This window comes from Procambarus clarkii, chromosome 50, assembly GCF_040958095.1.
Source record: "Procambarus clarkii isolate CNS0578487 chromosome 50, FALCON_Pclarkii_2.0, whole genome shotgun sequence".
NCBI lineage: Eukaryota > Metazoa > Arthropoda > Malacostraca > Decapoda > Cambaridae > Procambarus > Procambarus clarkii.
The window spans coordinates 30675339-30690864 of NC_091199.1; the positions used below are offsets into that span (position 1 = coordinate 30675339).

Sequence of the window (15526 nt, forward strand, 5' to 3'; positions counted from 1 at the left end):
TCTCTCTATGATTTAGGTCCCCCATGATCAGCAGCTTCGCTCTCATTCTGTGGGCTAGTGTTGCTGCCTTCTGCAGTTCATCTATACATGCTTTGTTGTTGTCATCATACTCCTGCCTGGGTCTTCTACTGTTTGGTGGGGGATTGTAGATTACCAAGATCACAATCTTCCTCCCATCTACTGTCAGAGTTCCATGTATGAAGCTTGTGCACTCATTGGTAACTCGATTTCCCAGGTCTTCAAACTTCCATTTCCGCTTTATTAGGAGTGCTACTCCCCCTCCCTGTCTCTGTGTCCTCTCTTTTCGTATCACCTGGTACCCTTCAGGAAAGATTGCATCTGAGATCATGTCATTAATTTTAGTTTCCACAATTGCAACTATTTGAGGATCTGCTTCACTCACTCTTTCTTTTATCTCTTCTGCTTTATTAGATACCCCATCAGCATTGGTGTACCAAACCTTGAGATTCTTCATGGAAACTCTTGTACCAGAGTTCTCCCTTTCTCTTGGGGTCTGGTGGGATCTGGGGGGTGTCTGGGGGTGACTGGGGGCAGGGGGGTCTGGGGGATCTGGGGGGTGTCTGGGGGATGACTGGGGGCGGGGAGGATACGGCGGGGGATGTCCGGGGGGATCCGGGGGGTGTCTGGGGGGGTCCGGGGGGTGTATGGGGGGTGAAAGAGGTCAGGAGGGGTGCTTGGGGGGCTACTGAGGACTGGGCTTCTAGGAAGGTAGGTAGGAGGGTCTGGGGTAGGGCCTGGGTAGGTAGGTCTGGAGTAGGATGGGCATACTGAAGATTAGGGAGGCCATAGAGGGGTTGGGAGATAGCGTAAGGTTGGGAGTCAGATAGAGGTTGAGAGGTTGGGAGGGGGAAGGATAGAGGGGGTGGGGGGAACCTCCTACCCCCCTCGCAAGGGTGGGGGGTCACATGGAAGGAGAGGGGATGAGGAGGGGTGAGGGCTGGGTAGGCTTTGGGTGTTGAGGGGATGAGGGCTGGGTGGGTTCTTGGGGTTGAGGGGATGAGGGCTGGGTGGGTTTTGGGGGTTGAGGGGATGAGGGCTTGGTGGGTTTTGGGGGTTGAGGGGATGAGGGCTGGACGGGTTTTGGGGGTTGAGGTGATGAGGGGGTCCTTGGAATGTGGGATGAATTTGACTGCAGTGGGGTCAGAGGGGTCAAGGGATGTGTTGGGGAGATAAGCAGGGGGCGGCTGATTTGGGGAAGGGGTGACCTAAGAAGCAGGTGTGAGCTGGTTAGCATGGGTGGATTAGCACTGGGGTGTGTAGCTACTCTCAAATGGGAAGAGTTGTATTGTTGTTTGCTTGCTCTGTGGGCAATCTGTTCCTCCTTCAACATGAATTTGTCAATATATATGTTGTAGTAATTTTCGCTACCTCTGAGTAAGTGTTTGTGATGCAGTATGTAATCCACTGCCTCTTCGTTAGTGAATTCTACCAGGACAGGTCGTTTCCTGTTACAGTTGTATGGTCCAATGCGTCGTTGAACTTGCACCTCATTCCCTGCCATCTGGGCTCTCATGTCTCTCAAGATCCCCTGTAGCTCCAAATCCTCAATCTCCATCCTTTCCTGCCTCGATGGTGCCCTGGCTTCAAGCAATCCATGGATTATGATTGTCCTCTTTCTCAGTTCAGGGTCATGCTGGTGGCCCTCTTCCTGGCTGACCCCCACCCCTCCTACACCCGCTACTCCACCTACTACTACTCCCCCTTCCCCTGCCAAGCTTCCCTTATTCCTGCCAAATTCATTAGTAAGCCTGTGTGTGTGTGTGTGTGTGTGTGTGTGTGTGTGTGTGTGTGTGTGTGTGTGTGTGTGTGTGTGTGTTTACTCATCTAGTTGTACTCATCTAGTTGTGTTTGCAGGGGTTGAGCTCTAGCTCTTTGGTCCCGCCTCTCAACCGTCAATCAACAGGTGTACAGATTCCTGAGCCTATCGAGCTCCTGTCATATCTACATTTGAAACTGTGTATGGAGTCAGCCTCCACCACATCACCCCCTAATGCATTCCATTTGTCAACCACTCTGACACTAAAAAAGTTCTTTCTAATATCTCTGTGGCTCATTTGGGCACTCAGTTTCCACCTGTGTCCCCTTGTGCGTGTTGCCCTTGTGTTAAATAGACTGTCTTTATCTACCCTATCAATTCCCTTCAGAATCTTGAATGTGGTGATCATGTCCCCCCTAACTCTTCTGTCTTCCAGCGAAGTGAGGTTTAATTCCCGTAGTCTCTCATCGTAGTTCATACCTCTCAGCTCAGGTACTAGTCTGGTGGCAAACCTTTGAACCTTTTCCAGTTTAGTCTTATCCTTGACTAGATATGGACTCCATGCTGGGGCTGCATACTCCAGGATTGGCCTGACATATGTGGTATACAAAGTTCTGAATGATTCTTTACACAAGTTTCTGAATGCCGTTCGTATGTTGGCCAGCCTGGCATATGCCGCTGATGTTATCCGCTTGATATGTGCTGCAGGAGACAGGTCTGGCGTGATATCAACCCCCAAGTCTTTTTCCTTCTCTGACTCCTGAAGAATTTCCTCTCCCAGATGATACCTTGTATCTGGCCTCCTGCTCCCTACACCTATCTTCATTACATTACATTTGGTTGGGTTAAACTCTAACAACCATTTGTTCGACCATTCCTTCAGCTTGTCTAGGTCTTCTTGAAGCCTCAAACTGTCCTCTTCTGTTTTAATCCTTCTCATAATTTTAGCATCGTCCGCAAATATTGAGAGAAATGAATCGATACCCTCCGGGAGATCATTTACATATATCAGAAACAAGATAGGACCGAGTACAGAGTGTGTGTGTGTGTGAGTGTGTGTATGTTTGTGTTTGCGTGAAAAAATAGTAGTTTGTAAAAATTTATTGATTGACAATTGAGAGGCGGGCCGAAAGAGAACTCAACCCCCGCAAGCACAACTAGGTGAATACAAGGGAATTCAATATTCTCAAGGGAATTGACAGGGTTGATAAAAACAGGCTATTTAACACAAGGGGCACACGCACTAGGGGACACAGGTGGAAACTGAGTGCCCAAATGAGCCACAGAGATATTAGAAAGAACTTTTTTAGTGTCAGAGTGTTTGACAAATGGAATGCATTAGGAAGCAATGTGGTGGAGGCTGACTCTATACACAGTTTCAAGTGTAGATATGATAGAGCCCAATAGGCTCAGGAACCTGTACACCTGTTGATTGACGGTTGAGAGGCGGGACTAAAGAGCCAGACCTCAACCCCCGCAAGCACAACTAGGTGAGTACAACTAGATGAGTATACACCACCACTACCACATTACACCAACACCACATACTCCACACTACACAACACCCCACACCACGATTACCACACAATCCTATCACACCACCCCACCACACTACTCCATAACACCATATTATCACACAAACACACAACCACACCACACTAACACATCACACTGCCTCACAACACTACCTCACTACACTACTACACCCCACTACCGCACCATATTACCACACTACCACAGCACATTACTACACGACACTAACACACCACACTACCACACCATGCCACCACACCACATCACCACACTACCCCACCTCACTACACCACCACACCATATTACCACACTACCACTACCATACTATCATTACCATGCCACACCACCACACCACAATTACCACACCACCCCACCACACTTCCATCACCATTACCACATCACCACACAATACTACCTTAACACACTTCCATCACCGCCACTACTTGTACCCCACCACATCTACCACCGTGAAATTACTGCACAATGCCATCATACTACTACACCACACCACCAGTATACCATAACAACTGCATCACACTACCATGCACAACACAACCACAAACACCATCAATCACTACCACCAACTACGACCATTACCACCAACCACAGCAACCAACCACCACTGCCTCCAACCACAACCCACCAAGAACAACCACCAACACCACAATGGATTCTCCATTAGTTAAAAATAATGAATACAAATTGTTGAAACCACCTTTATTATGCTCCTGTTTTATTTTTACTGAATGTAGAGTATATATTTTTTTTATTTCTTTATTTTTATATATAACATCAGTCAAGAAAACTACTTTTTTTCAATACTATCTGTACCCCGACACGCGTTGCTGTGGCTCAGCAACGCATGTGCGTTACTGAGCCACAGCAACCTTCTCCTGTCTCCCAGTCCACCCCACCATTCCCCCCTCCACCGTCCCATCGTCTTCTTAACCATTTCCCACTCTTCAGAGCCCCCTGTCCTCCCTATCATTCCCCCCTCCCTGTCCCCTCGACCTCCCCACTATCCCCCACTTCCCTGTCCCCTTGTCCTACACACCATTCTCCATTCACCCATCCCCTTGTCCCAAATATCCCCAACTTCCCCCGCCCCCTTGTCCTCCCCACTATTATTCCCTCCCCCGCCCCCTCGTCCTCCTCACCATCCCCCACTCCCGTCCCCTCATCCTCCCCACCATTTCATACTTCCTCGTTTGGTGCATTCCCATATGATCTGATGTTCCTATCAGAAAGTTGAGAACATCAAATGATCTGATGTTCCTATCACTGAAATGTAAGAAAAACAGTTAAAAAACGAAATGAATTTTTTTTTTAAATAACAAAATAAACTATACTCACCAAATGAACAGGATGGCTCAATTACAACGCAGTGTCACCCAAAATAATTAAATCAAAATGACAATAAATCGAAATCTATGAAAATTAAATTAATCAGTGTTATCTGAAACATTGAAATGGAATCATAATATATTTAGTATAGCATGTGTTGCTCTTACGTGCAACAGATGGCACTGTTTTTCAAAAAAGTATGTTTTTACCTGTCACAGGTGTGGCATCTATACTTATATTCATGAAATGAACAGTATGGTAAACAACACAGCTCAATTCCAACGCAATGTCACTCAAAATAATTAAATCAAAATGAAAATAAATCAAAATCTATGAAAATAAATTTATCAATGCAATCGGAAACATTAAAATGGAATCGTAACATATTTAGTATAGAGTGTGTTGCTATTATGTGTACATGGCACTGTTTAAAAAAAACGTTTTTACCTGTCACAGGTGTGGCATCTATATTGTAGAAGTATAAAAAACACGCGCATATTCGAATGGAACAATGTGTCAAAATTTCAAAGCAATCGGTAAAGAGGTTTCAAAGATTTCCCTTACATGAAAAAACACAGTTTTTCAAATAAATCATGTTTTTTTCCCGTAACAGACGTTACATGTATACAGTATGTATATAAAAACCTGCTTGGAGGCGAATGGAACGTTGTGTCAAAATATCAATGCAATCAGCGTAGAATTTCGGAGATTAGCGATTTGGAACAATCGAACATTTCCATTTTTATTTATATTGATCTAAGGTTGCCACAAGGTCTCAAATTTTGTTTAACCAACGTTGTGCTATAAGTTGTGGAAACCTATTTACGATTCTACACAATAACATATCTAAAATGTGAGAACAAATGTTGCTGCTGCTTTCAAACACTTTCCTGGAACGTTGTGGCAACCTAAAATTGTTTCCTGGAATCTTCCAATACTGCCACCAACCACCACCATCTACCAACACTGCCACCAACCACAACCATCTACCAACACTGCCACTAACCACAACCATCTACCAGCACTACCACCAACCACCACCATCTACCAACACTGCCACCAACCACAACCATCTACCAACACTGCAACCTTACACTACCATCTACCAACACTTCCACCAACCACAACCATCTACCAATACTGCCACTAACCACAATCATCTACCAGCACTACCACCAACCACAACCATCTACCAACACTGCCACCAACCACAACCATCTACCAACACTGCCTCAACCACAACCGTCTACCAACACTACCACTAACCACAACCATCTACCAACACTGCCACCAACCACAACCATCTACCAACACTACCACCAACCACAACCATCTACCAACACTGCCACCAAACACTACCATCTACCAACACTGCCACCAACCACAACCATCTACCAACACTGCCTCAACCACAACCATCTTTCACACTTTCACGTCTTTCACACTTTCACATGAAAGGCACGGAACGCTACATAAAGAGTGGCAAGCAGGATAATGAATTTGGAGGAAACTCTTTGAATTTTTTATACCAGACCGAAAGAGAATTCAAAAGGAGAAGCATGGAGAGTGTATGGAACTGAATGCCAGATCCACTTGCATTCCAGAATTACAGATACAATTACACACCGAAAGGGAACTACAACTACGACAGGCAACTGCCCTACAACAATCAGTACTGGTCAGAACAAACTCATTATGTCCACGCATAATGGGCTTGCCGAAAAAGTCTCCCATTCAAACTATCACAAATAGAGTAACTTCATTCATCTTTGCCAACATACAAGGACTGAAAACACGAACAAACAACAAAGTACAGTTCATAAATGGCCTCCTCACGGAGTCAAATGCAGTATTTGGAGCTTTCACAGAAACCCATGCCACTCCGCCACTCTTTATGTAGCGTTCCGTGCCTTTCACGTGAAAGTGTGAAAGACGTGAGAGTGTGAAAGATGGTTGTGGTTGAGGCAGTGTTGGTAGATGGTTGTGAATTGTTGGACAGTGAGATCTGGATTCCAGGATATAACCTATAGAGGTGTGATAGGAAAATTAGGTCACATGGAGGAGTGGGTCCGTATATTAGGGAAGACCTTGTATGCTCTGAGCTCCTAAACGTTACAAATGAGGTGGTAGAGGTACTGGGATTAAAAATAGAGAAAATAAATTTAGTGATTATTCTAATTTACAAACCGCCAGATGCAACGGCTGAGGAATTCACAGAACAGATAAACAAAATAGAGAATAGCCTTGATAATTTGGAGAACCCGATACCTGATATTATCTTCCTAGGTGACTTCAACTTGCCTAGTCTCAGGTGGAAAATAGCAAACAATAATATTATACCAGGAAATCTATCAGGACCTAACCAACCACAGATTAGAGAACTACTTAGATTCTGTGACAAATTTTCACTCAATCAGCAGATATCGGAGCCAACGAGAAATGAAAATATTCTAGATCTGGTCTTTACGAACAATGAAGACATTATCAGAGACATTACGGTATCAGATACCACATACTCGGATCACAAGCTCATTGAAGTGCAAACGACCATTAATAATCAGAATAGACCTAAAACGTTGATAAAGCGAGAGGGGCTATTCAGTAAATTCAATTTTAATAGTAAAAGGATAGACTGGGAGATAATAAACAGGGAACTTACAAACATTCCATGGGAAACTGTTCTAAGTAATATAAGTCCTACAGAAGGAATAGAAAAACTGACTTCGGAAGCGTATCAAGTCTGTCTGAAACATGTTCCTTTGAGGAAAGCCAGAAAGAGATCCATCGTAGAAAGAGAACGCAGACGACACTATAAACGCAGGAAAAAATAACGGAACTGCTTATGCAGACACGAATTTCCCGTCAAAGAAGGAATAATTTAAATAGGGAGATTGCAGAAATCGAGCGGCAATTGAAACACTCATATGAAACTGAAGAAAGGCAGTTAGAACAGAAAGCAATTCAGGAAATAATAAAAAATCCTAAATATTTCTTCACATATGCGAAATCAAAAGCAAAAACCACTGCCAGTATTGGACCTATTCGTACAAGTGAAGGTTCATACACGGAGGATGACAAAGAAATTAGTGAAATCCTAAAAAAGCAGTATGAGGACACGTTTAGCACTTCCACATGAAAGTGGAAGATCCAGACAATTTCTTTATGCGGGATATTCAAACCCCTGTAAATATAACTGATATCAACACGAGCGCACTAAATTTTGAAAGAGAAATTGAAAACATGCCTATGCACTCGGCCCCAGGTCCAGACTCATGGAATTCAATATTTGTAAAGAAATGCAAAGTGCCGGTAGCACAGGCACTCAGTATAGTGTAAAGGAAGAGCTTCGACACGGGGGAGATACCAGATGCATTTAAAGTATCAGACATAGCCCCTCTACACAAGGGAGGGAGCAAAGCATTGGCAAAGAATTATAGACCAGTTGCACTAACATCGCACATCATAAAAGTATTTGAGAGAGTGATTAGGAGTCAGGTCACCAATTTCATGGAGACCAATGACCCTCACAACCCAGACCAACATGGATTTCGAGCGGAAAGATCGTGCCTCTCACAGCTACTTGAGCACTACGACAAAGTCACTGAGGCATTAGAAGAAAAACAGAATGCTGATGTGATATACACGGACTTCGCAAAGGCTTTCGATAAATGTGACCATGGCGTGATAGCACACAAAATGAAGTCAATGGGAATAAGCGGTAAAGTAGGACGCTGGATACTCAGTTTTCTGTCAAACAGGACTCAGCGAGTAACGGTCACCCATATAAAATCTAGTCCAAGTACAGTTAAAAGCTCTGTACATCAGGGTACAGTCCTTGCACCGCTGCTTTTCCTTATTCTCATATCAGATATAGACAAAAATACAAGTCACAGCTTCGTATCATCCTATGCAGATGACACAAAAATCAGTATGAAAATTATCTCGGCTGAAGACATTGAAAAACTTCAAGCTGATATTAATAAAGTTTTCGACTGGGCATCAGAAAATAACATGATGTTTAACAGTGGTAAATTCCAAGTACTCAGGTACGGTAAATATGAGGACCTTAAACAAAACACAATCAAATGTACCCATAGTAGGAAAACAGCATGTAAAGGATTTGGGAATAATAATGTCTGACGACCTAACGTTTAAGGAGCATAACGAAGCAAATATTGCGACAGCCAGAAAAATGAAAGGATGGATTACGAGAACTTTCAATTCCAGGGATCCAATCACAATGGTTGTACTCTTCAAGTCACTTGTGTTTTCCCGTCTTGAGTACTGCTCAGTACTCACTTCCCCCTTCAGAGCAGGAGAGATTGCTGAAATAGAGGGAATACAGAGAACATATACGGCACGCATAGACGCAATAAAGCACCTAAATTATTGGGATCGTCTCAAAGCCCTCCAAATGTACTCACTAGAAAGAAGACGAGAGAGATATCAAATAATATACAACTGGAAGATACTGGAGGGCCAAGTACCAAATCTACACAGTAAAATAACCACGTACTGGAGTGAACGATATGGAAGAAAATGCAAAATAGAACCAGTGAAGAGCAGAGGTGCCATATGCACAATCAGAGAACACTGTATAAACATCAGAGGTCCGCGGTTGTTCAACGTCCTTCCAGCAAGCATAAGAAATATTGCCGGAACAACCGTGGACATCTTCAGGAGGAAACTAGATTTATTCCTACAAGGAGTGCCGGACCAACCGGGCTGTGGTTGGTATGTGGGCCTGCGGGCGGCTCCAAGCAACAGCCTAGTGGACCAAACTCTCACAAGTCAAGCCTGGCCACGGGCCGGGCTTGGGGAGTAGAAGAACTCCCAGAACCCCATCAACCATGTATCAACCAGGTATCATCTACCAACACTACCACCAATCACAACCATCTACCAACACTGCCACCAAACACTACCATCTACCAACACTGCCACCAACCACAACCATCTACCAACACTGCCATCTAAGAAATAAATACAAATGTGAACTCGCCTTTATTATGCTCCTGTTTTATTTCAACTAATATTTTGTATATTTATAGTTTCTATATTTATATATCATAAATAATAGAAACTACTTTTATGCAGTAATTAAGGTTGCCACGAGGCCTCAATTTTTTGTTACCCAACGTTGTGTAGTAAATTATGACAAACAATTTATGACTGGACACAAAAACGTATTGATTACTTAAAAACTAACTTTGCCACAGCTCTCAAAAAATTCCCAGGCACATTCTGGCAACATAAAGTATTTGCTGGGTAGTTTACCTCAGGATCTGGAGTGTATTGCAATGCCTGGAGTGTACATTTCGTCCTGGAGTGTACTTCAGGGCTTGTCGTTTACTTTAGAGTCTTGAATATATATCAGGGCCTGAAATGTACTTCAGGGTCTGATGTGTACTTCTCATCATTATGTGTATTTCAGGGTCTGGAGTGTTTTTCAGGGTCTGGAAAGTACTTCATGGTCTGTAATGTCTTTCGGGATTCGGGTGTTCTGTAGGACCTGGACTGTACTTCAGGGCCTGGAGTGTACTTCACTTTCTGGAGTGTACTTCAGTGCCTATAGCCTTCTTCATGGCCTATAGTTTACTTTATGTCCTATAGTGTGCTTCAGGGCATGAAGTGTGCTTCAAGTCCTGATTAGTACTTCAAGGTCTAAAGTATACCTCAGGCCCTGCAGTGTGTATAAGAGTCAGAAGTGCACCTCAGGTTCTTCATAAATCAGGGTCTGAAGTGTATTTTTCATTCTTGAATGTACTTCAAGGTCTGGAGTGTACTTTAGGGTCTGATGTGGTCATGGTACACTTCACGTCTTTGAGTGTACTTCAGTGTCTGGAGTGTTCTTCGTGGTCATGAGTGCAATTCATGTCTTGGAGAGTATTTCAATGTCTAGAGTGTACCTCAGGTCCTTGAGTTAACTTCAGGGTCTGTAGTGAACTTTAGGGTCTGGAGGTTTTTTTCAGGATCATGCGTGTTCTTCAAGATCTGGAGTGGAATTCAGTTTTGGAGTGTACATCAAATCCTGAATTGAACTTCAGTGTTTGAAATGTGCTTCAGGGTCTGCAGTGTACTTCAGGGTCTAAAATGTAGTTGAAGGTCTGTAGTACACTTCAGATACTGGAGTGTCCTTCAGGGACTTTAATGTATTTCAGGGGTCTTGAGTGTAGTTTAAAGACAGGAGAGTACTTTTGGTCCTGGAGTGTATTTCAGAGCCTGAAGTCTACTTCATGATCTGAAGTGTACTTCAGGGTATTGATTATACTTCTGGATCTTAAGTGTACGTCAGGGCCTGGCATGTACTTCTGCTCCTGGAGTGTACTTCAGGTCCTTGACTGTATTTCAGGGACTGAGTGCATTTCAGGGTCAGCAGTATATATCTGATATATACTAGTAGTAGTAGTTGTGGGTGGTGGTAATATATATAGCAGTATATATTTAATATTTGATGTGTTGGCAGGTGTGAAGGAGAGGGAGAACGCCACCCGCCGCCTCCTGGACACTCTGGACCAGCTGGAGTGTGTCAACAAGGCTCACCAAGCTGACAACCTCAAGCTGGAGGAGGAAAACACTCGCCTAAATACAGCGAATCATTTGCTCGAGGAGGACAACAGGAAGACTAAGAACGAAGGGCAGCTTGCTCAGGAGGAGATTGTTCTATTAAAGTCCCAGATCCGTCAAGTGGAGGAGGACTCGAGGCTGGTCAAGGAGGAGATCCGTAAAGTGGAGGAGGACTCGAGGCTGGTCAAGGAGGAGATCCGTAAAGTGGAGGAGGATTCGAGGCTGGTCAAGGAGGATAACATGAAGACTAAGAACGAAGTGCGCCTTGCTCAGGAAGAAAACATTCAATTAAAGTCCCAGATCCGTCAAGTGGAGGAGGACTCGAGGCTGGTCAAGGAGGATAACATGAAGACTAAGAACGAAGTGCGCCTTGCTCAGGAAGAAAACATTCAATTAAAGTCCCAGATCCGTCAAGTGGAGGAGGACTCGAGGCTGGTCAAGGAGGAGATCCGTAAAGTGGAGGAGGACTCGAGGCTGGTCAAGGAGGAGATCCGTAAAGTGGAGGAGGACTCGAGGCTGGTCAAGGAGGATAACATGAAGACTAAGAACGAAGTGCGCCTTGCTCAGGAAGAAAACATTCAATTAAAGTCCCAGATCCGTCAAGTGGAGGAGGACTCGAGGCTGGTCAAGGAGGATAACATGAAGACTAAGAACGAAGTGCGCCTTGCTCAGGAAGAAAACATTCAATTAAAGTCCCAGATCCGTCAAGTGGAGGAGGACTCGAGGCTGGTCAAGCAGGAAATCCGACAAGTGGAGGAGGACTCGAGGCTGGTCAAGCAAGAGATCCGACAAGTGGAGGAGGACTCGAGGCTGGTCAAGACGAGGAACCAACAACTGGAGCTTGCGGAGACCCAAGCCCAGGAGAGGGTCAAGACGGCGTTGACGAGGATCGCTGAGCTAGAGCGAGAGACACAACAGCTGCAAGAGATGAATAATAACACAGCAAGAGAGAAAGGACTTGTTCAAGAGCAACTCTCACTCCTGGAAGAACAGGTCAGGGTCCTTCAAACAGCAAACGCTGCTCTAAATGAAGAAAAGGAAGAAACAATCAGGAAGACTAAAGAGGAGAAACGACTTGTTGAAGAGCAACTCTCCGTCAGTGAAGAAGAGGCCAGTAAGTTACGGGAAGGAAACACGGCTCTACAGAGTGATAAAGACAGACAGGCACAGCAACTTAGAAGTACTCAAGAAGAACACGAGAAGTGCAAGAGGAATGTCAGTGAGCTGTACACAAGGTAAACTGTGCTACTTCACTTCTGACCTTCACTCTCCTTCCTGCTTATTTTGCCTTACTTCTGAGGGAGTAAGAGGGAGTGAGGTGTGTATGAATATGTGTGAATGTTTATGAATGTGTGAATGAATGTGTGTATGAAAGGCAGACCATGATAGACACACCGAATGATAAATGCAAAATGAGAAATTGATTGAGACAGAGACGTACAGAGACAGAGAGATGTACAGAGACAGAGAGATGTACAGAGACAGAGAGATGTACCGAGACAGAGAGATGTACAGAGACAGAGAGACGTACAGAGACAGAGAGATGTACAGAGACATATAGATGTACAGAGACAGAGAGATGTACAGAGACAGAGAGATGTACAGAGACAGAGAGACGTACAGAGACAGAGAGATGTACAGAGAACGAGACGTACAGAAACAGAGAGACGTACAGAGACAGAGAGATGTACAGAGACAGAGAGATGTATAGAGAACGAGACGTACAGAAACAGAGAGACGTACAGAGACAGAGAGATGTACAGAGACAGAGAGACGCACAGAGACAGAGAGACGTACAGAGACAGAGAGATGTACAGAGAACGAGACATGTACAGAAACAGAGAGACGTACAGAGACAGAGAGATGTACAGAGACAGAGAGACGTACAGAGACAGAGAGACGTACAGAGACAGAGAGATGTACAGAGAACGAGACATGTACAGAAACAGAGAGACGTACAGAGACAGAGAGATGTACAGAGACAGAGAGACATACAGAGACAGAGAGACGTACAGAGACAGAGAGATGTTCAGAGACAGAGAGATGTACAGAGAACGAGACATGTACAGAAACAGAGAGACGTACAGAGACAGAGAGATGTACAGAGACAGAGAGACATACAGAGACAGAGAGACGTACAGAGACAGAGAGATGTACAGAGAACGAGACATGTACAGAAACAGAGAGACGTACAGAGACAGAGAGATATACAGAGACAGAGAGACATACAGAGACAGAGAGACGTACAGAGACAGAGAGACGTACAGAGACATAGAGATGTACAGAGGCAAAGTGGAACGGGTCGAACAGGACTATGTTACCCTTGAAGGGGGTGGTTGGGGTCGGCCCATTTGTTACCCTTAAAGGGGAGGTGGTTGGGGTCGGCCCCTTTGTTACCCTTGAACAGGGTGGTTGGGGTCGGCCCCTATGCTACCCTTCAAGGGGGGTGGTTGGGGTCGGCCCCTTTGTTACCCTTGAAGGGGGAGGTTGGGGTTGGCCCATTTGTTACCCTTGAACAGGGTGGTTGGGGTCGGCCCCTTTGTTACCCTTGAAGGGGGAGGTTGGGGTCGGCCCCTTTGTTACCCTTGAAGGGGGAGGTTGGGGTCGGCCCCTTTGTAACCCTTGAAGGGGGAGGTTGGGGTCGGCCCCTATGCTACCCTTGAAAAGGGGTGGTTTGGGTCAGCCCCAATGCTACCCTTGAAGAAGGGTGGTTGGTGTCGGCCCCTATGTTACCCCTCTAAGGGGGTGGTTGGTGTCGGCCCCTATGTTACCCCTCTAAGGGGGTGGTTGGGGTCAGCCCCTATGTTACACTTGAAGGGGGGGGGGCTTCGGCCCCTATGCTTCCCTTGAAGGGGGTTTGGTTGGGGTCGGCCCCTATGCTACCGTTTAAAGGGGGGGGGGTCGGTCCCTATGGCCCCTATGTTACCCTTGAAGGGGGTGGTTGGTGTCAGTCACTATATTACCGTTGAAGGAGGGTTGGTTGGGGTCGGCCCCTATGCTACCGTTGAAGAGGGGGAGGGGGTTGGGGTCGGCCCCTATGCTACCCCTTAATGGGGATGGCTAGGGTCTCCCACTATGTTACCCTTGAAGGGGGTGGTTGGGGTCAGCCCCTATGTATTGTGTGTGTTGGTGGTGATGGGTACTGTGTGTAGCTGGTGATGGGTATGGTGTGTGTAGGTGGTGATAGGTATAGTGTGAAGATGCTTTCAATGACCGGAGGATATGATGGTGACCCGGGAGGGTGTGTGTAGGTGGTGATGAGTATGGTGTGTGTAGGTGGTGATGGGTATGGTGTGTGTAGGTTCTGATGGGTATGATGAGTGTGTATAGGTGGTAATGGGTAACGTGTGTGTGTGTGTAGGTGATGATGGGTATGGTGCGTGTAGGTAGGGATGGGTATGGTATGTGTAGGTGGTGATGAGTATGGTGTGTGTGGGTGGTGATGGGTATTATGTGTGTAGATGGTGATAGTATGGTGTGTGTAGGTGGTGATGTTTATTATGTGTGTATTTGGTGATAGGGTATGGTGTATGTATGTGATGATACGTATGGTGAGTGTAGGTGGTGATGGGTATGACGTATGTAGGTGATAATAGGTATGGTGTGTGTAAGTTTCGATTTGTATGGTGTGTGTAGACGGTGATGGGTAAAGTGTATGTAGGTGATGATGGGTATCGTGTGTGTAGGTACAGATTTGTATGGTGCTATTATGATTACATTGACATGAGAGTAAAGGAGGGTATGGTCGTGACCCGGGAGGGTGTGTGTAGGTGGTGACCGGTATGGTGTATGTAGGTGATGATGGGTATGGTGTGTGTAGGTGGTGATGGGTATGGTTTGTGTAGGTGGTGATGGGTATGGTGTGTGTAGGTGGTGATGGGTATGGTGTATGTAGGTGGTGATGGGTATGGTTTGTGTAGGTGGTGATGGGTATGGTGTGTGTAGGTGGTGATGGGTATGGTGTATGTAGGTGGTGATGGGTATGGTTTGTGTAGGTGGTGATGGGTATGGTGTATGTAGGTGGTGATGGGTATGGTGTGTGTAGGTGGTGATGGGTATGGTGTGTGTCGGTGGTGATGGGTATGGTTTGTGTAGGTGGTGATGGGTATGGTGTGTGTAGGTGGTGATGGGTATGGTGTATGTAGGTGGTGATGGGTATGGTTTGTGTAGGTGGTGATGGGTATGGTGAGTGTAGGTGGTGATGGGTATGGTGTGTGTAGGTGGTGATGGGTATGGTTTGTGTAGGTGGTGATGGGTATGGTGTGTGTAGGTGGTGATAGGTATGGTGTATGTAGGTGGTGATGG

At 45.4% G+C, this 15526-nt stretch overlaps 1 protein-coding gene across 2 annotated transcripts in view; it reads left to right on the top strand.

The window, feature by feature from the left end:
• The window catches only part of LOC138351627 (angiopoietin-2-like), a 289479-nt gene that overhangs the window by 56498 nt on the left and 217455 nt on the right, over positions 1–15526 (top strand). For both annotated transcript variants that reach the window (XM_069303625.1, XM_069303624.1), the window contains exon 3: positions 11121–12456. In XM_069303625.1, coding sequence (XP_069159726.1) covers positions 11121–12456 — 1336 coding nt within the window. The remainder of the gene's footprint in view (positions 1–11120; positions 12457–15526) is intronic.